General features: G+C 42.4%; 2 protein-coding genes across 2 annotated transcripts in view; one reads left to right on the top strand and one right to left on the bottom strand.

Annotated features, from left to right (window-relative positions):
- onecut3a (one cut homeobox 3a) overlaps positions 1 to 8,211 on the top strand; it is a 23,525-nt gene extending 15,314 nt beyond the window's left edge. Inside the window, exon 2 of the mRNA XM_071487550.1 lies at positions 1,002 to 8,211. Coding sequence (XP_071343651.1) covers positions 1,002 to 1,294 — 293 coding nt within the window. The 3' untranslated portion in view covers positions 1,295 to 8,211. The remainder of the gene's footprint in view (positions 1 to 1,001) is intronic.
- Positions 8,205 to 23,394, bottom strand: atp8b3 (ATPase phospholipid transporting 8B3). The gene is made up of 29 exons (XM_071487551.1): positions 23,274 to 23,394; positions 22,900 to 22,988; positions 22,557 to 22,621; positions 21,983 to 22,074; positions 21,732 to 21,845; positions 20,903 to 21,001; positions 20,209 to 20,270; positions 19,447 to 19,519; positions 19,085 to 19,155; positions 18,299 to 18,390; positions 18,034 to 18,192; positions 16,878 to 16,966; positions 16,595 to 16,788; positions 16,248 to 16,456; positions 15,050 to 15,075; positions 14,739 to 14,897; positions 14,189 to 14,375; positions 13,935 to 14,047; positions 12,953 to 13,120; positions 12,506 to 12,617; positions 12,289 to 12,364; positions 12,083 to 12,206; positions 11,693 to 11,879; positions 11,344 to 11,567; positions 11,139 to 11,222; positions 10,839 to 11,063; positions 9,647 to 9,785; positions 9,340 to 9,470; positions 8,205 to 8,775 (listed from the first exon to the last, which is right to left on the bottom strand). The coding sequence occupies exons 2-29, from the start codon at positions 22,929 to 22,931 to the stop codon at positions 8,542 to 8,544; spliced, it is 3,540 nt and encodes a 1,179-aa protein (XP_071343652.1). The 5' UTR covers positions 22,932 to 22,988; positions 23,274 to 23,394; the 3' UTR covers positions 8,205 to 8,541.
- Between the last annotated feature and the right edge of the window lie 887 nt (positions 23,395 to 24,281).

Raw genomic sequence — 24,281 nt, forward strand, 5'->3', positions numbered from 1 at the left:
CCTCCCTAACGTAAAAGAGTACACTTGGTGTGTTTTCTTTTGAAAATTGCTCAGTGTATGGGAAGGGGCTCATAGCAGCCGGTGCATGCACCTCTTGAGTGTTTGTGTTTGGGGAGGGGGGGTAGAGTGGGTTATAAATACCCTCTCAGAGCTCAATAGAGTGGGCTCCAGTGGGCTCTGTTTGAAGTAGCAGACTGTAGACCTGCTGGGGGGGGATTCTGACCTCAGTCCCTACAGAGAACCCCAATTCCTACAGCAAAGTCGGTCAATATCTCTCTTTCTCCCTCACTTGCCGCCCCTCCCTCTTCTCAGCTCTTCTCTTTGGTACTTACACACACACACACACACACACACACACACACACTCATGCACGCACGCACACACACTTTGTCTTACTCCTCCACCTTTTCTGTTCTTTTCTCTCCGAGCTTTTCTTTCCCTGCGTCGGTCCTTCCTCTCTCTCTCTCTCTCTCTCTCTCTCTCTCATTTCCAAACACACACACTCACACACACAAAATGCTTACTTTTGTGCAACAGTCACTCAGTCCCCCATTGCGACTCAAACTGCATTAATATTGAATCAAACAGCAGTGTCTCCAGCTAGCAGGCAACAGCCAGTCCCCCCCCCCCCTCCCCCCTCCCCGCCTCCCTCCTCACCCCATCTTTCTCTCACCGCAGGCTGGCTCCCTGTCTGCACTCTGCAGGATGGAAGGAATATTCCCACTGGGCAGGAGGCATGGATTAGCTTTAAATCAACTTTAATATGGCAATAGAGATGGAGCTGCAGAATCACTGCTGTATCTCTGATGTATAAACTAAGTTTTGTGTTTAAGTATTGGATAATGATACATTTAGTTACTTTACCTCCCTCCACCTCTTGTCTTTGTTATTTAGTCATGAAAATAATCACTTTTGTATATTTACCTTGCTTTGTGTTTTCTTTCCCCTCTTTGCCTCCTACTCTCATCCCCATCCCTCCCACCGCTGCCATCCACACCAAGCCTGCAAGCGCAAAGAGCAGGAACAACACAAGGACCGCAACACGGCGCCCAAGAAACAGCGTCTGGTCTTCACTGACCTGCAGCGCCGCACACTCATCGCCATCTTCAAGGAGAACAAGCGTCCATCCAAGGAAATGCAGATCACCATCTCCCAGCAGCTCGGCCTGGAGCTCAGCACCGTCAGCAACTTCTTCATGAATGCGCGCCGCCGCTGCGTGGACCGCTGGCATGATGACCATGGTACCAGCCCCGGGCAGCCAGGCACATCCGCCACTACCTTCTCCAAGGCCTGAGAGGAGGAGAGGACCTTCAGAGGGCCAGGGAACCAGGTTGGAACAACAGGCAGCACGGCAAATTGGCTGTGAAACCTGTTTATAACAACCCAACCTGGCCTGGACCGTCTGAATGTGTCCTCTGCCTGAAAATCCTTTGTGCCATGCAATCATCTTTTTTGTCAGTCAGAATTTCAAGCTCTCACCTGAAACAAACATAATCTAAAAGGTGAACAGTGAAGTCAGGTTCACTCTGCATTACTCACATAAGGACAATCATTAATTCTGTCTTTTTTGAAAGAAAATCATTTTTACGGCATCTGACAAAGTAAAGAGACACCAAAGATTTGATGTTTTTGTTGGACGGTATCTGAATTGTGCTTCACCACCCAAGTAACCACTGATTCCGATTTTTCTCCCAACTCACCTCCTTTGTGTCTGCCTCTTTACTCTCTCTCACATCCCCTCTAAGCCGGCACACGGAAGCAACAAGGGCGAAAGAACGGCAATAAATCTGACAACAGAACAGCACATAGCCTTATTATCCAAGCCCCATCCTGCACACACAAGGCCGTCATAAAGAAAACAACGCAGCCTATGAAAAAAACAACAAGGCTTTCCAATTCTCCACCTCTACCTCCCCCCCTCCTCCTATAGTCTCCTTCATTCCTCGGCCAAAGGTATTCCCTGATGGCCAGCCATTTCAGAGAGCAGCTCAGCCTGATCATACGGCAAACTAATGAATTGAAAAATTAATCAATGCAGACAGAAAGAGCAGGGCCTTGACCCCTCCTGAAGGTGAAACGCAAGACTTGGCAGTAGATACTCAGGTCTTCCAGGCCCAGGTCTATATTTTTTGCACAGATGTTGGAGGCCTGTAGGGAGACATGTCATTGTTACTCTTAGCCTGAGCCTAGAGTCTGTGTTTCTCTGACCAACAGGAGAGGCGGGTGAGATGTCTGGACATGCTCTTTGTTCTGCTGGGAGCTTTTCCTCTGATCAATAACTGAGAACCAAGCGACAACAACACGCTCGGGCATCCAGCCAACTACATTACAGCTGCATACGAAAAAGCAGAAAGCAAGAGGAGCACATGGAACCCAGTGGAGATGGTGACACAAAGGCCTCACTACTACTACTACAGCAGCAGCAGCAGCAGCAGCAGCACACCTCTCCCTCCCCTGTCCTGTTTGTGCTGACAGAGCAACAGTGCCCCCTGCTGTCGGCAGCAGAGACCTGTGTCCGGCAGAGCGAGGGGGTTCAGAGTGCAGGAGAGGGAGGGAAGAGCCACTAGATGCGGAGGAGAAGTCATGGCACAACACATTCAGGCCCTCACAGCTCTTTGAAGGCAGATCAATAGCTAACCATTATCCTATTGTTGTTCCTCATCCAACCAGCACTGGTGAAGCCGGAGGAGGGGGATGGTTAAACTGAACGCTGAAAACACAGGGATTTAGCAAAGGCAGGGATTTATTTAACCAATCCAAAATGTTGTAGAATCTGCAGAATACAAACACAGAAATTACACAAAGAGGGAATAGGAGAGTAAAACAGTAACAGTAAAATGTGACAGAACGGCTTAAGACAGGCACTTTTGAGGTGCAGTGGAGCTTTAATTTACATTATTTTGGGAGGCTTCATATTTTATCAAGTCATTCTTCCATTTTTCCATCCCATCTGTTTGCAAAAAAAGATCTTAACAGATGTGATTCAAAGCAAATCTCCTGGTTACTCCCACACAAGGGTTGTCAGTAGCTAACACCACACTCAGCTGACAAAATGCTACAATAATTAGTGCCAATGCTTACTGCCTTAATGCGAATCAGAGAATATGGTACTAGGGTTCACACAGAGCTACAGTGCGCCCCACTGATGACGGGCGGTGTGTGCCATAGCCAACCAACAATCAGCTTTTATCTGAATTAAAATATACTTTTTTAGTAAAAAAAAGAAAAAAAGAATCAGATTTTAAGGCATACAATAACCAAACCTCAAATGACAAAGATACCACACACACACACACACACACACACACACAAACACACACACACACACAGTATGTGTTACAAACAAAAAGAAAATGTCTCCAACACATAACTGGACATATTTTGAAGCAGAAGAAAAAAATCTCTCATTCTATCTTTGGTTCTCTACCTCCTCTTCCCTCTAACCCCATTGCCCCCCTCTCTTTCTCTCTTCCTCTCTATATTGATGCGGGTATTTAATTAGTACCATAGACACAAAGTTTCTATTTCTTGTTACTATTGTGCTCTGTTGTGCATAAGTAAGGCACCTTGTTGATAAATCAAAAACAAAAAAGGAAGGACTTTTTAAAAGAAAAAAAAGAGGGATGCAAGGACCGAGGCCAATGAAGGACATTTTTTTTTTTTTTTTTTGCATTCTATGTGAACATAGACTCGGAGGAGACATTTACCGTGAGAAAGAGAAAAAAAAGAAAAACAGGGAGCTGCTGAAGAGAAGAATAAATGACGGACACTTTCTCTCTTTTGGCATTTCATGTCAGAACTGTGGTACTCTCAGCCCCCTTTAAGCTGAGCCCCAAGAATGGGGTAAAACGGAGGGGGACAAAACAATGACCTCCAAATGTCCTGGCTGATTCAGTGTGTTTTATTGGAGGGTGGGTGGGGGTTAAAGCTCGGGACTCAATAGTTATCTGTATGGTCTTAAGATGCAACTGTAGCATTTCCAACAATGTAGTCAGATTAGCGGTGCAGATTAGATAAAAGGGTGGTCATTGTAGAGGAGTTGATCAGGAGGTGCCGACTAACTTCATGTCGCTGTAAGCAGTGAGTTAAGGTCGCCAAAGGAAGACGAGCTGAAATTGATTTGTGGTATACAGTTCAATGAGCATAGGTAAATAGCTAGATTCAGCTCTAGGTATTAGGCTGACAAAATGGCATTTGTTTGTAGTGAGAACCAATGTGGCTACCTCACTAAGCTGAGTGGTTTGTGAAACCGCCACTAATACCAAAGATACTGCAGCCTACCGGTCCCAAACTGCCTAGGGGGACAAAAAAATGAAAAAATGAAAAAAAAAAAAAAAAAGAGCCCCCCCCTTTTTGCCCAAAACTGTTACAGATAGACACATGAGCACGAACACACACACAAACACAAAACACACACATTTGTACTAACAGCGCAGTCAGACTGCATCGTGCCACATAGGAGGAGGTGGCTGCCTTGCAGACAGAGTTGAGTGCCTTTTCCCTTCAACCACGGGTGGGACTGCACTGGACACAAACACACAAACACATACATGCACACACACACACATACACGCACACACAGCCATGAGGGTGCATGCATAAAGCTGCTGCACACCCATTTACAAACATGCACTCACACACAGACAATGCACCCATAATTGGATGGACAGAAAGGGGGGCCAAAGAGAGGGACGCAGAGTGGGGGCTGTGTCAGCATTTTCTCCCATATTGACTTTCCATCTTGATACACTAGAATACAAGCACTTTATCATGTAGAAAGTCTATAAAACATTTTCTATACACTATTTATTTGAAACAAAATTATATGTTACTCTTTAATCTGTCAGTCTTTGTTTCTGTATCGTTGATCTTCTCGTAGCTCACAGCATTTTTGTGTTTCTTCTTTTCTCTCTGCTGCCCCGTGTGCTTCTACTCTCAGCCACTTTACCTCTCTCACATCAGAGATATTTTTGTGTAACAGAGAAAGAGGGGAGTAAAAAGGCAGAGGCTCTAAGCGCTCGGAGGGCTGTAGTTGTAAAATCTTACCACTAAATGCCTCTCTCTCTCTCTCTCTCTCTCTCTCTCTCTCTCTCTCTCTCCACTGCGTGCAAGCACAGAGGCTGCACTAGAGAAGTGTGGAAGACTCACTGACAGTTTATAGACACAAAAATCTCTCCTCCCTCCACCTTGTCTGTCCAGTCGACCTCTCCCCCTGGCTAGTGCTAAGACTCGGTAGGCGTGTGTTGACAATTAATTCTGAAATACCTCAAAAACCTTTCATGTAAACTTTATGTAATTTAAACTGAAAATAATACTGCTAATGATAACAATGATTATGAAACTATGATACTATGATAGTTAGTTTTGGAACTTGTGACTTGAAGCTTTATACTGTTAAATTCCTTTTATTTGTTTGCTCATTTTTCTCGTACGTTCTCTTTGTTTGTTTTCGCTACGGCATGTACTTACTGTTTTCATAAAGGAAAAGACATTGTGAATGTTTCTGTGGAGGGTAACATGAGAAAAGAAGAGACAGAAGAGAAGGCTAGAATAGAGAGAGAGGGGCAAGAGCTACTCACTTTAGATGTTTAGTTCAAAGCTCTTTCATAGGCAGGTACATTTAAAGGAAAAAAACAAAAAAAGGAAAAAAAAAGGAAAAAGAAATGAAAAAAATATGATTTGGGCTGAATTTTAAACCAAAAAATTTGATGTTAAACCAAAGGAGGAATAACCTTTTACTCATTGTTAGCTTTCTTCTGCCTTTAAGTTGTCTTTTCTCTGAAAAAAAAAACAATTTCACAGTTACTTTTGAAGGTTCCTGGGTGTGTTCAAGTGCTCCTGATGTTCTTAGAATATTAAAGACCAGCACCTCCTATTGAAAAGAAGGTGCGCTTTTTTCTTTTGTGCATGGATATTGTATAACTGTATAGAAACCAACAGGAATGACCTGTGATTTTGTGGGGAGAGGAGGAGGAGGATGGAAAGACTTGGGAGTGGGTGGAGAAAGGGTGGGGGATATTTTGGTTATCAAAACAAAACAAAAAAAGGGTGGGAGGATTTGGGTTTAGGCGTTGGAAGGGTCCTTGTTTTTAGATTTTCCGTCACTGTTGGATTCACTGGTTGTGTGCATGTGTTGTTGCAACCCTTCCCCTTTCCCCATGTTTCTTTGATGTATATAAATCCAGACAGTAGGGGGCAGTGTGTGCTGGGGGAGGTCAAACTCCTCTCCTCCCAATCAATAGCATTCAATCTTCATTCCTCAGCTTGTGGTCCTCACTCGGGTCCTGAAATGTGTGTCTTGCTTTTCCAAAGACAGGCTGTTTACTTGGAGTTAATCAGAGGGACACACACAGGCCCGAGCGGCCTTGAATATACCTGTATGTCTGTCTACATGCTTTTCTTCAATCTGTGTATGTGTGTTCATTTGTACCTACGTGGAAGACAAAGTGTTTTCTTTTTTATGTTGCTTTACTATGGGTTGCAATATTTGTCATGCGAAAATTTGAAACCATTTCTTACTGACTGACCGACCAACCAACCACAGTACCATTCGGCAACTGATCATCCCACCGGAGATGTCGTCAGCATTTGCTGTCAAACAGCACGTGTGTGTGTGTCATTTCACCGTGGGATCGAATAGGTTGCCAGTGGGGCTGATGTAGACACCCCCAGTCACACTGTGCTCTCCCTCTTCTGTTACCTGTTAATCAATCAGAACCAAGTGTCTTTGTGATGGTAGAAGACAATCAGTTTCAAAACAAGAAAAAAGGTAGAGAGAGGTGCAGGCCAGTGGGAAGGAGGAAGGGCAGGATGGAAGAACAAAATCAAGGGAAAAGAGGTTGTCTGAATTGTGATGAGCTGTAGTGCCCGACTGCCAAACGACTGCCCCGCCCCGCCACCCCTCACTCCTCACTACTCCGACACATCCGTCTTCGACTCCATCACAGCCAAATCTGACTGCAAAGTTCGAGCTCCACATGACACATGACAAATTCACTCCCTCCTCATCCCCCGTCACTTCTCACCCTCCTGCCACTCGTAGTGCAATGGAGGAGAACCAAAACAAAAAGTGCTGTGGTGCAAAGACCATATTTCCCATCACCTGCCATGATTTCCTGCTAATCTAATGATGATGTAACCAGCCGCGAGGAATAAAAATGGCTCCGGTTGGTGGCTTTTGCACAGAGAACTATGCAAACACCTGACCCCCCCAATCTTAATCGTTGCTGCTGGGTCAGAGTGTACAACCCTCAACCCCCACACCTCCCCTCGACATTTAGACACTCATACTATAACCTCTATGACCTCTTCCCCTTCCCCTGCGCCCCTACACCCCACCCCACCCCACCCCGCCTCATCTCTTCCCATGAACCCAGAGCAGGCAGAGAAACCCCAGTCACTCCAGTTACAGTGGAGAGTGGCTGGGGAAAGAGAAGCACTACAGCGGCCCATGTTTCACAAGACTGATGTCGTACAGCTTTACACGAACGCCCCAAACTGCCACTGACATCAAAATGGAGTCCATGTTGACGTTTCCAAGCTGATCCTCCCCGCTCATGGCTCCATTGTTATACAATGTTTGACTGTCTTTGTCCCCAGAGCCAAGGAAGGGCCACAATCAATGCAAAGACTCTCACATTGTACTTAAGTTTACAAAGTCGTCTGGAGATGGTGGCTTATATTGCACTCGGACAGACGGACAGACACACAAACAGACACAGGCACATGCTGAAGAGGGTGAGTCTGCCTTTTGAGAGTGTTCGCTGAAACCAAAGATGAAATCAGAGGTATGACAATCTGGCTACCAAACCTAGAAGACAATGTTTTGCTCTCTGGGCTGCTCTACGGGTCCTGTGATTTACCGGCCATGTGGACATTCCACCTATTGCACTTAAACACACACATAACATATACATATTCTCTCTCTCACACACACACACACACACACACACACACACACACACACACCCGCCACCTACACGAGGGATAAACCCACTCACAACGTCTGGTCAGAAAACCTCTTTTCCCTCCTCCCACTGCAGAAGCCGGAGAGCCTGTGGAGGACTTTTAGTTTCACTCTAGTTGAGACTTTTGAGAAAGAAAAAAATCTGAGTAATAACTGTTACAGAAAAATAAAAACTTAAAAGGATAATATGGGTAAAATTGCGTGTTTTGAAATAAATTAACAAATAAAACAATTGTAAAACAAAACAGTGCTGTCGGTTTATTGTGTTTGGCTTGATCTTTAAGAGGAATCCCCTGTGACCCCAGCAGATGGAAATTAGATTTTATACCACAACAGTCTTATACAACAAAGAGGATAGATAATCATACAGAGGTAACTGTCTATGTAAAAGTAATAAACTAGATATATGGTACATAATGTATTTTGTATATTATATTATTCACTTAATTGGAAAATAGTAGCCGTACACAGTGCTGGCTCCACTAAGAATTGTCCACAAACAAACAGAAAAACAACCTTTTTGAATCTATGTTGCAGAAACAATCAATATATTCACATATTTTCCCATTAAAAATTCAGGAGGCGTCATTATTGTCTTTCATGTGAATTTGGCCTTTTAAGTCAGGAGGGTTATCACTCGCAGTCACCTTCTCATCCACCGGCGGTGCTGTGCTGCGGATGCAGGTCCCAGAGGCGATCAGGCGTCCAGGCCCAGCTCCCTGAGAGAGGGCATAAGAGGAACGGCGGAGTGACGTCCCTCTTCTGAACCTTGACCTCAGCTCCACAGGCTGATGGGACACGCTGTGGACCTACATAGCAGCCAGGTGAGAGTGACATCAGTGACCATTTACACATTACAAAGGTTTACACGTAAGGAAATGGAGCCTTGGTGTAATGGAAACAACTCACCCCATCTCAGAAAAAAAAAAACTCACAAGACCTGGTACACAAACTCTGCAGCCAAATTCAGCATCATAAAGACCTGGTCCTCAAGTCAAACATTTACATTTCTGACACATCAACAGCATCCCACAGAAGTAAGCCCAGTTTCATCAGAAAACAAGTGAGATGCACACAACCCAAGAATTATCACTGAGAAAAATACTGAAAATATTATGTAACCTTGTGTAACACCTGAGAGAGGCGGCTGCAGTTTGTTTGGAGACATTTTATAGAACTGTAAAAGTTTTCAGTAGTTTGGGAAAAGGCTGAGATGGAAGAATAACTTGCTGTGAGCTTAGTTGTCCCACAAATTTGAATGGATATCTTTGCGGACATCCAGGTGAACTATACCTTTGTAAACTGATGCACCACCTCTTTTTGTTATTGTCACAATTGACTTTTTCTCCTGTTTTCCCATGCAGTTGTCTCACCTTGTGTTTGTCATGGATGGTGAGGATGACATTGAGGGCATAAGCGGTCACTGAGGGCAAAATGGCTGTCCAGGCTGTGAGCAAAGCTGTGAGCCACACAACTGGATCGATGAAGGCCTTATCAGACACGCCTGACGAAAAGCACACACAGAGCAATCAACCCCATTCACAGACACAGTGGCAGATCCTTCACTTCAAAGAAATCCCATTAAATAATCATAGAAATGGACATTTCATGCTGTGGTGTATGTTTTTATCTGTTTTTTTAATATATATTTGTTTGCCTGAAACGAGTAGAGAAGGGTACCGATAAAGTAGTAGTCTGTGGGTGATTTCTGAAAGATGCGGCTGCTGTGGGTGATCCTGGTAGCGATGAAGAACAGCAGTACAGAGACACACACAGCGGCGATATTGAACTTCGTCCAGTATCTGGTCAGCAGTATAATCTGACAAACAAACAGCAACATTGTGAGCATGGTACATGTGGACATACCTGCAGAGTACAGGAAGTGTCAGTGAGGAAGTGGTTAAAAATATGTTTGTTTCAGTTGTGATTATTCATATTAAAGGAGGTGCAAACTTCTTTTTAATGTAAAATTAAGAAAAATGTAACAACACAAGTCACGTTGACTTTTCCGTATTGGGGAATCTCCCTACAGCCATTTAACAGTTTTCAGCCAACTGCAATAACCAACAGAGCAACACAACTCAGGTAAATATTAGATTAGGATTGAGTCTCTACGAACTGAGCAAACCAACTGCCTGTGTGATAAATGACTTCTAATGTTGTACCTATATTGTTACCAGAGGCATTTTCTAGCACATACGATAATCTAGCCTCTCAAAATTAAAAGAGCAGGGGAGGTGAAGGTCCCTCTGTTATAGACAGAGCCCTCACCCTCTGTTCCCACAGTCCCAAACTGACCTGATTAGTTTTATGGCAACATTAGCAACCTTTACTAGTTTGCTCCTATATTTACTGCTCAGGTTACCATACCATGCTGTGATAGTGCATGACAGAACAATGTTGTTGTTCACCATCTAACCCCGCTTAAACACATGAATCGTCTCATGAGGTCAACCACAGACACAAAGCTATTAATCATTCATTAACAATTGAATAATTTAAAATTATTACAATCTGCCTAATTTTTGTTTGCTCCAGCTGCAGTTTGAAAGAATAGTAGTGTTCATCGTTTCTAAATGATCTCTAAATGAACTTTTGACTGAAGCCCCTTTTCTCTAAATATGACAAATAAAGAGTAGAGTCACCATAACCATGTTTACTTATTCCATAGATAATATTTTTTCGTTTATATACACATGATGATCTAGTGTTTGCATTTTTTTATTTATTTTTTTTGCATTTTGACAAATGTGCAGATGTGTCAGTCACAGGTGATTTAATAACATCACACCACATTATGACATTATAGTTCATTACCATTTCAGTATAAGTTAGTATCATTATTAAATTAAATGAAAAATGTGATCCCGACCTCAATTGTGGCCGTAAACGTGGCTGCCATGGCGACAGTGACCGCCATGGTCTGGTAGTCAAAGGCTGTGTTGTAGAAAGCACCGAATGGGATGAAGAAGAGGACGAGCGAAGAGTAGACAGCATACAGGAGCGACAAGGAAAGCATCAGAGGCCTGGAGAGCTCCTGTCTCTGTCCAGACTTGTACAGCTCCGGCCACTTCAGGCTGCTTTCTGCACTCACATCCTACACCGCAAACAGGCAGGCTGAAGTTTTGTGACACGAATCTGATTAATCAGTTAATGAAAACCTCTATCTCACCTGTTCAAAGATGGCAAAACACATAACTGGGGTCGCTGTGTAGAAGACTGTGTAGAAAGCGATGAACCATGTCTCATACAAAGACTGCGACAGAAACACAGACAGCGGAATAAATACAAGATGTTTCCTCCATATTTAACTTCACTTCATTACGTGACTTTAAAGAAGGCTTCGCATCATTTAATTTAATCAACGCGTGTCTAACCTGAGCACTGAAGCCATTGAAGAAACTAAACCATATGTGCACAAGAGCAAAGCCACAGGTCTTAAACAGGAAGTAGCGCAGGAAGAAGGAGATACGCCTGTATGACCAGCGTCCGTGGATCAATAGCAGCCTCTGCAGAAACCTGAACTGGGACAATGCAAAGTCTGCATTCTGCACTGCCTGACCTCCCTCCACCCCAGCCAGTCCCACACCAATATGAGCCGCTGGTTGATAACAGCAGGAAAAAAAAGAGGGAGAAAAATGTTAAAAAATATGACCACGGAGAGCAGAATACAGTGAGCAGAACACACACATTTTCTCTGTCATCTCTCTGTGCCACCTGACTCACTCTTGATCATGTTTACGTCATTGGCACCATCCCCAATGGACATGGTGACTGAGCTGGTGTGTTTCCTGATCAACGTGACGATGTCAGCCTTCTGTCCGGGTGTTACACGGCAGCATAGCACTGACTGACACTGTTCTGCAAGGCTCATGAACGAGGCCCCCCATTCTGGTCTCTGATCAAACTCCGCCTGGGGAACAACATCACCATCAAGCAGCTCAGTTTAGGACATATTTGTATTAAATGCCATTTTAAAATCTTTAATGGACATTTAGGAGGTGCCATTTTTGCTTTTGGGTTTAAGATGAGTCATTTGCAAACCACATGATGACAGCTATTTGGCCATTTAAAAGCTTAATGAGCAACCTATTTACTGTAGAGTCCAGTGTTTACCAGCTCAGGTCCAGTGAGGACCACAGCAGTCTTTGCTTTAGCCATCTCCATGTCTACAGCCCACAGCTCCATCTGTCTGGCCTTGAGGAAACTGACCCCTGGGTCTGGGGCCTGGAGTATCTGTCTGCAGGGGCAAACACACAAAGATCAATGAGATGGTGCAAGTGTGTGCATGTGTGTGTTTGTGTATTTTTATCATTGCTAACCTTAGCTCCTGCCATTCCAGTAATCTGGTATCAGGATCCAGTAGTTTGCAAGAATATCCAATATTCACTGCAGTCTCTACAAGGGCAAAGGAAAATGGATCAGGAAGGAGAGAGAGGAAAAGACAGATGACAGACAGTGAGACTTTGTTTTCATGTAGCTACAGCACAGCATTCAAAATGGCGCCATTCCCCTTCCTGCAACAGTATGTGCACATACCTTTTTTGTCCCCAGTCAGTACCCATACTTTAAGCCCAGCCTGTTGAAGCAGAGCAATGGTCTCAGGAACACCCTCCTGAAGCCGATCCTCTATAGCTGTCACCCCCAGAAGCTACAAAACATGAGAGTTAGCATTTGTTTTTACCTTTCCTACAGGATGATGGCTTTATTACATTGCACGAAAGTAACAAGGAGACAAAGAGATGATATGGGTGAGATTAAACCTCATAGCATGAAAAAAACATAGTTTATGGGAAACGAGGATTGTATTGCTCAAAACATGTTAAATTCATTTTAGGGAAACATAGACAGCAGAAATCCTTAAGCACAAGTTTGATTTAAGAGGGCTATGTGTGCTGGTCATGTGCATGTGTCAATGATCTGCTATACCACTCTAAATGAAGGACTGACAATAAACATATGAAATCATGCTGAGGAGAAGCCCACCTGCAGCTCTCTCTCCATCTGATCATATAGCTTTTCCAGCAGTGCGTCACGGTCACAGGTCGCCATGGCAGCAGACTGGGCCAGAGTTTTACTCCATTGCTCCCATAACGCCTCAGGGACAGATCGAACCGCAACACACAAAGTCCTCAGACAGGCCTGAGCAAACAGCTGACAGAAGATAAGTTAACACGTTATTTGATAGGTTGCACATTATTTACTGGTGATCTTTCAGGCAGAATTGAAGGATCGACAGAGAAAACATGAGACAAACATTTTAGTCCTGCATGCATGCTCCAACTAGTCTCAGTAGGACTAAAAACTGTTGTGGAAGCACTGTAAACAACTGACATTATTGTGTCCTATTTGCATTCTGCCTATTGTCAGCTGGTTTCAGCCCTTTATCTGTTTCCCTCTCTCCTACTCTCTGTGCTCACATATGCACTATTTTAATACAGCCAAATTTCCAATGAAGCTGCTCTCATTTACATGTTTTTCTGTTTCTGTTTCAGACAACGGAACAAGTTTAAAATAGTGACTGAAACAAAATAATAAATGTTTAGGAAATATGCCTGCATTCGAAGCTACAGCCAGCAGCCACTTAGCACAGCTCAGCATAAAGACTGGAAACAGGGGAATCAGGCAGCATGGCTCAGTCCAAAGGTGACAAAAACCTGCTCCTACCAGCATCTTTAAAGCTCACTAATTACTCCACTGCTCTGTTTCTTGTTTCACAGAAAAAAAATCCTGACATATATAATAATAATAATAATAATAATAATAACAATAAAAATATTAATAATAATAATAACTACTACAACAACAACAACAACAACAACAACAACAACAATAATAATAATAATAATAATATTAATAATAATAATAATAATAATATAATCATACATAACATATGACATATAAATTGTGGGCTCAGTAGGTGTATTGTACAGCACGAACTATTGGTTCAGTAGAAACTTTACTTCACCTCAAGGGCTCTTTCTGTCCTTTCCTGATATACACAGTCCCCCCGCAGTCTCTCCAGGACTACGATGTCTGCCCCCTTACAGTACAGCTTTAACCCGCCCTCTGGCTCTCGAACTGGAAAACAACACAAAACCAATATGGATAAATTCATCCAGAAAGATAGTGACAGGGGAGAACTTAGTATATGTGTAATTATAGCAGAGATTGTAAGGTTCAAGATATTTTGTTAATGCGTCTTTAGAGGGCCACTCTCACCAAGTACAGACATGCGTCTCCTCTTGCTGGTAAAGTCTAGCAGTGCCAGCAGCTCATACTGTCGTGTAACACCAAGCTCTGAGACAATAATTAAGTCTCTTGTTCTAGAGAGGAAGACCCAGCCCAGCTCCCTTGCTGCACCAACAAGAGCCTCCTCATCTGGGGATGCAGCCTGGTAAACTGGAGCCTCTGGAGGAATGCAGTCAGCACACAAAGTGGAAGTAAACATGTTGTCTTCCAGAAATGGTCCATTGTGCCAGTCAATGGTCTTATCTGTGTGTGTTATTACATCTGATTCAGACCTTCTTCCTTTCAAATTCTGTTAACCCTGGACAGGTGGTGTGTGAGACTGCAGTGATATACAGTATTTTGACCTTTAACTGCAGCACCCCCATCAGGTCAGTCAGTGTAATACAAAAACACATCAGAAAACAAGAATCACTCATCAAGGTTTCATCACATATCAGACCAGTGCGGTCAGCTATCAAATGAGCTTTGACAATTTTATCAGATGGGGGATGACAGCTCACTTGCAACACAAAACACACACACCTTCCTTCCACTCTGCCATGACAGTGTGACACAAAGACAGTGCTGTGAGGAACTGTCTGCTGAACGGACACTGCTCTCCTCTGAGTTTCTCCACCAGGTTGGGAGCCGACATGAACAGACCACCACAGGAGAACTTATTCCAGCTTAAGTCCATGGGCTGAACACGTATAGGGAAAGAGATGCCACAATGCATGTTACATTAATATTAGACAATGTTGCAGCAGAACTTCTGATATAAAAACAGGTATAAAGAGATGAAAAGGAAGATTTGATAACATCTTGGAATTAGTGATGATACGGTACCTCTACATCCTCTGCCCTGACTGATGCATCACCTGTGACAATAGAAAAAATATTATACTTAATGAGTTGCGAAAAGCATTTGAGAAAGAAAGAAAGAAAGAAAGAAAGAAAGAAAGAAAGAAAGAAAGAAAGAAAGAAAGAAAGAAAGAAAGAAAGAAAGAAAGAAAGTAAGGGGTCTAAAGCAGGAAATGACTCAGACGTGACATATGGTTCGTGTGATTCTGACAAGGTTTCAATTACAGTTTGTCTTCTGTGGGCAGAGCTGGTGTTAAATATTTAGTAGATGGACTCATGGCTGTTGAATATGAGCATGTTAAGTGTCTCCTGATGTCTCTCTTTTGAGGAATGAGTTTCATCCATGGTTTATGTGATGTCACTTCCCCAGAGAGATCTTTGTTCCACTGTAAACCAGTGAGGAAACGCCCATTATCAACCCGTACCATAAAATTCACATAAGACTGTAGCAAATAGACATGACAAGATCTTTTAACGTCATCAATTCTTGGAGACAAACTGGAAAAACAAGAACTCTTGAGTGAACAAGAACAAGAACAAGTAAGAGTGCCTCATCACCGCCACTAATGTCTAGTGCTTTAAAACTTTTGTTATAATCACAATGAATGATCTCTCTTTCATTTACCGACTGAGAAAAATGATCAACTTCCATCCCTTTTTTTGCTCTTTTTTCCACCAATCTACAGTATTTTCAAACAAAAAAGCTATTTTAAAACTTTTTTTTCATATTGAATTAAGGAAGCTCACCTGAATAATAAGAGTTTATCATTTGGAAATGTTTACAAGACAGGATGGTTGAGATTTATTTTATAACTTTATAGTCAACCATAACCACGTCCTAATATATAATAATTAAATATAATTAAAGTTGCTTAAAGTCCTGTAAAGAAGTATTTTGAGAGCATGTTGCATTCATAACCTCCTGTTGAAACTGGATGCTTAGGTCAAATAAAATAGCAAGTGAAACAGGAGAGGAAGTCCAAGTCTGAGTGGCTTAATTTCTAGCTACTTATGAAGCCTAAGGCCAGAGAGTCACTTTGTTTTGCGCTGGCTATGGGTTTGTGTAGTAGGTCAATTAAAATATCAGATAGAAAATAAAGTTTGTATAGTAGTAGTTTACTGGGTGGGAAATCACGAGACAGTTTCAGTTTATTAATGTGGAATAGAATGAATGGCTTTTTATTTTTACCATAGATCTCCCCGGCTATGCAGCACTGTCTGAAGAGCAAACGATTCTGTGTTAGTGTCCCAGTTTTGTCACTCAGAAGGTATCCCACTTGGCCGAGCTCCTCAGTCAATGAGGTATTTCTGGCCTGGGCTGGTCTGTCTGCTTGCTGCCAATACATCTCTATATCCCAGCCAATAAACTGGCTGTGGATAGTGTGGATCACCTCAAACCTGTAAACAAGATGCATACACAGTAAGACAGTATACACACACACACACACACACACACACACACACACACACACACACACACACACACTTGTGCTGAATACATGTATATTAGAGTGCAGTATTGTAGATGCAACTAACGTGATGTAGAGGGCTATGGGCATGGCAGGGCTGAGCAGGATGATGTAGCTCCAGAAGACGAGGAACCCAGTGTAGACTGGATTGCCGTTAACCACCAGAGCAGACAGAACCCCTGTCTGGCTCATGACCTGACTTGAAAACACGCCACTGCCGATGGCAAGAAGCAGAGCTGTCAGCAGCACGGACAGGACTATCTGGAGATCCAGAATATAGGCAAACAAAGTTCACATTAACTTCACTCAATGCCTCATAGTTGTCATCCCCCTGCCCTTTACCCACTCACCCCGATCACCACTCTGTTGAAAACTTTTTCTGTTTGCGTCCTCTTCACTCTCAGTTTCCCGCAGTTCCTCAGGATCTTACTGTCCGCGCCTGGTACAGAACACACTGCTATTAGGTGCTATCCCTGCAGCAGCCTGGCCGAGCAGGTTGGGAGGCCATCCTGCAGCCAGAGGGTGAGAGTTCGAGCCCTTGTGTCAGCAAGCATCTGCTGATGTGCCCCTGAGCAAGATGCTGAAGCCCTAGCGGCTCTGGGGGTGTCTGACCCTGCTGCCGAGAGGTCGGGGGGGGGGGGGGGGGGGGGGGGGGGGGGGGAGAATTTCCCCTGCAGGGATCAATAAAGTATCACACTATGTTTTCCAGTGGTGTTGTCTCAATCTCAGATAGGCTGCTGAAAGACACCGAGCTGAATGTGTAAAAATGACAAAACTGAGAACGTGTGTGTCATATCTCCAAACTGTACAAGGACAGAAAACTGATTCCAACAAGTCCTACAACGACAATAATATCTCAGCCTTGATCCTACTTAATTTAAAGTAGGCTATGTGTGTGAAGAAGGGGTAAGAGTTATAATCAGGTTAAACTGGGGTCATACCACTAGATATTCTCTGATGGATGGTATAAAACCCATCTCTGGAAGAATTTGATCTATTGATCTGCTTTACCTGAACTGAAAGGGTCATAACAGTGAGATCCATGACACCTCTGCCAGGTTCAGTAATATCCGATCAATGATCACTTTAAAGACAGGAGGAGCCTGTTATCTGCCACACGTTAACAGACCCAGTCCTGCAAGAGTTAAGTACTGTCCATAATTAGCAATATAATGTGTTCCACATAATAAAATTTGTCATTGAGGCTAGCGGAGTCCACAGCAGAGGGTGAAATGAGGGTAGGTGGCCTGGAAACAAAACATTTTGTAATAGTCTTATCTCTTTTATCGTACACCTCTGTGGCACATTGTGCTATATGTCAGGGCTCCCTTCATCCTCTTTGCATTAGTATCTTAGTCTTAAACTCAAAAGGGCAGACTCATACCCATTTTATGAACAAATACTGTTGCATCCTACCCCTCGCTATCATTTCTCAGGCACAGGAATTCCAGAGAAATCTGTGCCAATATCCACTTTTTGAGACCCAATACATTGTTCTGCAGGTACCAGTGTATATGGCCAAGCCATAAGCGAATTCTGTGTTGCGTAGGACTGTTCCCCTCAGGAGGATGTGGTCGTTGTCCAGCAGGTGACTCTCTCCTTGCCAGTGCAGCTGGCCTCTGAAGGTGTACAGGCGATTGTTGGGTTCCTCACAGAGCACAACACCTGTAAAATGAGAGGTTGCATTTACTCTTACTTAGGACAAGTTCATTTTTGCTCTATTTGAAAATGAGCACATTTTGAAATCTGCATTCTTAATAGAAATCACCACCATTAAAGGCAGCAAGGGTCTCCTCTGACGGATGAGAGGTCAGCTCAGCATGTGTAACACTGAGTGCCTGCCGGTACTTGAGGTTGGTTTCTCTGTGTGTGGAAAAGACATGACCTTCAATTCATAGTCAACACTAAAGAGCTGACCCATAAAACAGACATACAGACATAATAGTTAAGAAGTAGAATAAAGAGATTTCCAAATGTTTAGTAATCCTGAGAAATAATTTGAACTGTTCTGTCCTTAAGTATAAACTCATTTAAGCTTTCTTTCCAAAGGTCTCTGTGACTGTTTCTTTATGCAGACCAGGATTTAAACTGGTAGTGAAAAGACAAGATCCCACTGCACAAAGTGATACCATTCTTTCACTGATCACCTTGGTCCACAGATGTAGAGCTGCTTTTGAGATTATACTGATCATTTAAAAAGCGCAGGTGTAATTTATCCGAACCCAAATGTATCATACACGTTTAACGCCTCTCTGCAGTTTTTGACTTTTAAAGGTCTCAGAACTACAGAACTTAAAGAGCTTGGGCCTCTAACATCAAAATCACTTCTTAAAACTTCTCATGAACTGTTTGTTCACATATTTTTACTATTATATATATTCTACACTATATCATATTTTAAATCTTGTAAATTGTTTTTAATTGTTTTAATCCATGTGAAGCAATACATCCAATCATGTTCGTAGTTTATAATGATTACACAGTGAATCAGATGATGACTGAAGCATAAGGTATCAGAATGAGTGAACATATTAATGAAGCTGACTGTGATTCTCACCCATCGATGTCTGCTGTCTCCACATAACACAAACTGTGAGGCTCTGAACTACACAGGAGGAGAAGGTCCGCCTGTGAGAAAATAAGACAGAGAGCAGGCTGAGTGGAAAGTTACTGGGAATACAAATAGAGCTACAAAGCATTTATTCAAAAATTTTCAAAATTCAACCACTGCATGCTGAAATGTTCAACGTATGAACATGGTACTTTATGAACATGCTACTAAGAGCTGTTCATGGTTAAAGCTAAGAAATAATTAATGCCATACTACTTGCACTAGAATAATTAATCAGACACTTTGTTTTCTTTGTCACTTTGTTGTTATGTGTATATATATATCTATATATAAATTGAGTATCTCACAGGGATGATTTGGTCTTTGTGGATCTGCACCACGTCTCCTACACACAGGTCCTTCCACTGTGCCGTGTTGAAGCTGAGAACCAGAGCAGATGAGCCGTAAGCATATTTTATAAGTAAAATTTCCCTCTCGCAAATATGCAAATATACTACCCTGCAAGCACAAACACCACATATGATTTGTATTTGACCAAGTTTAACAACTTGCTAAATTTCATTTTAAGAATGTAAGAGATGCAAAAAAAATAGCTGCACCACCAACATTCAAAATGCAGAACTAAAATTTCCCCAAATGATTAATTAATTGATTAATTAATTAATGTGATGTGATGAAAGGTTTGTGTCTGTAAACAGAGGAGCAAAACACGCCTGTATTTTTAATAATTAAAAGTTCTTTTCAATCTATACGTGAACTTTTTGATTATATATGTGAATATACCAGAAGTGTATATTTTAAAAATATGTCTGGTGGGGCCTTCAACTAAAATTATGTCTGTCAATGCCAAAAAAACAATGCACTATTCATTTTTCTTGACTTTTCTTGCAGTCACAACACATTGTCAGTAGGTGCACACATTCTTATTTGAATAATGAATAAAACTGCATCTGAAGATATGAGAAGAGAATACTCTGCCCTGCTCTAATGCACAAGGGGACCATCGAGGGATTCACTCATTCACACTTCATTAGAGCTTCATTAGAGGGCTGTTTCAACCCAGACCTGCACTGGGTCCTGAGAGAATAACCCACTGTCTTTGTCCTCACCTTTGGGAGATGAGTACGTCACAGGGTCGGGAGTTAATCTTAGAGTCACTGCGTCTCCTTGCCTGGACCAGAGATGGAGAGAGAGAGAAAGTCAGAGCGTAAAACAGAATGAGAGGAGAGAGAGAGAAAAGAGATAGATTGAGAAACCTGACAAGGATGGAGGAAAAGAGTGATGGACAGGGAGCGCGTGAGAGGGAGTGAGGGTGGCCATGAAAGGTTGAACGGGAGAGAGGAGAAAGGAGAAACGCCATTACCGGGGCTCTACAGTGACACCAGCTGGGAGATTTACACCCTCCACTAAATGATTAGTCAATAGAGAGGGGTCAAGCGAGCGTTTCACCAAGAGCTGTTAACGACCGTAACTCAGTGATGCACTTAACCAGAGAATTCTCCATGCAAAACATCACGCCTGCATTTAAAAGGAAAAGCTTTAATGATAGGAGAGAAAATTAATGCTACTGGGATGACTGGTTCTGTCAATGAGGAGAGGACAAGGAGTCAATGAGGACAACGAAGGAGAGAAAAGAGTGCGTACATGCTTAAGTGCCAGGTGCATAACTGCATACGTGAGTCCGGTCGTATATTTGGGTTTCAGATCATGCATTTGTGTGTGAGCATGTGCTGAGGAATATTCCCCTTCCCAGACTCCCCCTGGGTGACCTAGGGGGCACGAGGGAGTGAGTGGTGGTCTCACCATGTCGTTGGCAAGGTCTTTCAGCCCTCTTACAGAGAGTACCATGAGCAGAGGGATGATAGTGATGTACCAGGGTATGGATGAGATGGCAGGGACACACTGGAAACCACATGTAAGCATGGATACACACAGAAGGAAAAGGAAAGGTAATCACACACCCTGTGTACACCACACACACAAAGTGCCTCTGCAAGTAATATTAACTATAATAAACAAAATGAACAATTGAAAGCAATAGGAAAATATTATAAAATTAATTAAACTTGAGAAAGATACAGGAATATTTTTTCAAACTTATGAGCATATGATCATAAGTAATATATGATCATATGAACTAATGTGATCTCTTAGCAGAGGGATTTATGAAGTCAGGGATGAATGGCAAGATGGCAAATCCATCCAGTCAAACGACTTTTGTGTGGTTAAGAAAATTCTCAAGAATATGCCCTGGGGCGGCAGCTGTGGTACAGTGAATATGTTCAAAAGGTGGGTAAGCAACTTTTTCTTCTGTTTGCACAAAGAAAAAATGTGGTCTCATTGTCTTTTTATGTTGTCTCCTTGCACAGGAGAGCACTTTGTTCCCTGAATCATTATCATAGCGTGCATCACATCATGATACAAGGTCAGTTTAATGTAAAAGAACAGAATGTGTGAAGGTAACATGGCAGCATTATTCCTACGATGTCCCATTGTCTGTACTGTCAGAGAAAATCTGATTTTTTCTTACAGTCTGGATAGCGTACTACTCTACTTATTTGAATCATGTTAACATGAGACAACATAACATGAATAAATAGAGTGAGAGAGAACAACCAAGGCTTCATCTGACCTGCAACACCATCATGAGAAGAAAGTAGAGATTGGCCGCTCGCTGGAACTGTTCAAACAGCGTCAGGGGTAGAAAAGTCAGGGGGGAGTACTTGTAGCTGCGCACCTTATTGTCCTGACAACCAACAAGAAGAGCAACACAGAGTGAGAGAGGAACACAAAGGAAAAAAACTTATCAGCACACCAGCCTGTTACTTAATGCATCAGCAGGTGTTGGGGTATCATGTAGAAGCTCATGCAGGATGGACTCACCGCATACCGCCCCCAGCGGAAGCACAATAAGGATTTCTTCAGTTTGTGTTTGTGGTAGTGGCGGCTGTTTGCCCTCACCTCCCATGAGAGGCCTGTCAGACACACATTAGTCAGACTCTTAGTCCAGCTCTCCATTTGCACAAAGTGATTTAACGTATCATTTTTATCAACAGGCAACAGATGGATATGTGTGTGTGTGTGTGTGTGTGTGTGTGTGTGTGTGTACGTGCTTCTGTGAGTGTGTTGTTAATATGCCACCGTATGTAGTGTACCGCTGTTAAACATATCTCAAAGGGATTCTTATATCCGCAACATTCAGAGCTATGAGAAGGCAGAACTGATTCTAATAGCATCTCCCAAAAGCCACATGGTCACCTATAGGAGAAAAGTTCAATCTGAACGTGCGGGCTGAAAGATACGACACTAAATTATAGAGTGTTTCATTTCAAATCAAAAGCACTGAACTGAACACTCCCCTCTGGATACATCTCTGTAAATACAGTCAGATAACAATACAGTGATCAGCAGGTGTAGAAATACAAAAAAAAAAGGATGGAGATCAAAGGCAACATACCAGTTTCAACACTTTCCTTGGCCAGGACGTTAGGTGGACTCAGATGTTTGTAGACTTCTGTCATGCTACAAGAGGGAGATAACTGGGTTTAATAGCTGCTTTTGTCCCCTTCTCATATACATCTTGTAACTCATTACACCGTGTTACCATGCTTACGTACAACATCTCAGACAAAAGGTTATAAATGACTGCAGATCTAAACAGACTCCACTCTCAGTCGTAGCTGCACAAACCTAACCCATCATCTATTAACCACTTTATTACACAAACAAAATACAAAGGTGAATTTAAGGCAACTCTGGCCTTGTTTTCTATCTGATGAAATACTGAGAAATGGACTAACTCCTCTGGATGAATCTCTGCTGGAAGCTGCATGAGCAATCCTGGTGAGAGAGAACTGAGACTGCTCAGATCCAACCATCTGCCTCAAAGCTGCAAGAATTCAAACACAAAGTCAAAACAAATTCATCAGCACAAGAACTGAAATTAGGGACAGTCATGCTATATTTTACCTGTCCTAAGTTATTAGTGTCCAGCTCACATCCGTCAACAAATGAATAAACATGGAGCTGAGCTGGAGAGGACATTAAACTAGTCTGTTTTGACTATTCATGATTTTTCTTTGTTAAGCCGTTAATAACAACTTTGTTGCTGAAATTACTCATTCGTAGCAGGATATAAATAACCAACACAATTCAGAAAGAGCCATGCATTTACCTGCAGTGTTTGCCACTACTGTTCTCGAGCACTGTGTAGCACTTGCAACCAGGTGACATAGCTGAGCCATCAATCACGAAGCTCCACTGGCCACAGCTAGAGATTAACACAGTCCTTTTCATAACCATTCTTCAGCTGCTTTTCATAAGGCGCACCTGTTTCGTCCATCCCCCTCGTTTCTCTTTTTCCTTATCCTGGTATAACATGTTCACGGCCCCGCCCTTCCCATTCTCCCAGGTGAAGGCTCCGGTGTCAGAGGCTGTACTCCCCATGCACCTTACCTGAGGAGAGAAAGAGGAGTGGGGGAGGGGCATCTAAGCCAATAGAGTATAAGCATATCAAGTCACTGTTTTGTTTATCCCATGATTTGCAGCATAAACTGAATCGTTTTCAGTATTAGGGAGTTAACTACCAAAAACCAAACCCAGAAAGATTCTATTACTAACTTAAACTAACTTAAATAACTTTAGTGTCCTAGAAAGTCTCTGTGACAGTATAGTAATGGTGTTTTTGTGCCATAGCAACTGTGGGAATATTAGTTTACAGGAATGTGAACATAGCAACGCTTTCAAACTGGGCATGCACGGCCGCACCATTTTGTTTCTCATTCAATGTCTGTATGTATACAGTAATCTAAATTATTATCTAAATTATTATTACTATATATATAAATTAAATCAGATTAAAAATATGTATAAATAAATAAACCTTACATAAACCCTGCCCATGCACAAATTGACAGTGTGGATCCAAAAACATAAAACAAATTAAAATTAGCCTATACATAAGTGACTATAAGTCATTTCTGCTATTTTATTTGAACCAAGTAATAATAATAATAAGAAGAATAAAGTCCAGCGTGGCCTGATGTGTTAATGAATCACTTATATGTTTTCAGATAAAAATTAAATATTGAACGAAGATTTTTAAAATGACCGCACTTTTTTATACATATGCTCTCAAAAAGAACATGTATTTGTTTTTAAGTAAAAGTATATGTAGTAAGTT

This window comes from Trachinotus anak, unplaced genomic scaffold (assembly GCF_046630095.1).
Source record: "Trachinotus anak isolate AG129_WGS33_773 ecotype Australia unplaced genomic scaffold, CSIRO_AGI_Tana_v1 ptg000010l, whole genome shotgun sequence".
Taxonomy (NCBI): Eukaryota; Metazoa; Chordata; class Actinopteri; order Carangiformes; family Carangidae; genus Trachinotus; species Trachinotus anak.

Coding starts and splice junctions, on each gene's coding strand:
- atp8b3 (XM_071487551.1), bottom strand. CDS start 22,931: ATGCAGCTTCCAGCAGAGATTCATCCAGAGGA. Junction 22,075..22,556: donor CAAGGAAAGTGTTGAAACTG/GTATGTTGCCTT, acceptor TGTGTCTGACAG/GCCTCTCATGGGAGGTGAGG. Junction 11,223..11,343: donor TCAATGGCTTCAGTGCTCAG/GTTAGACACGCG, acceptor TTTCTGTCGCAG/TCTTTGTATGAGACATGGTT.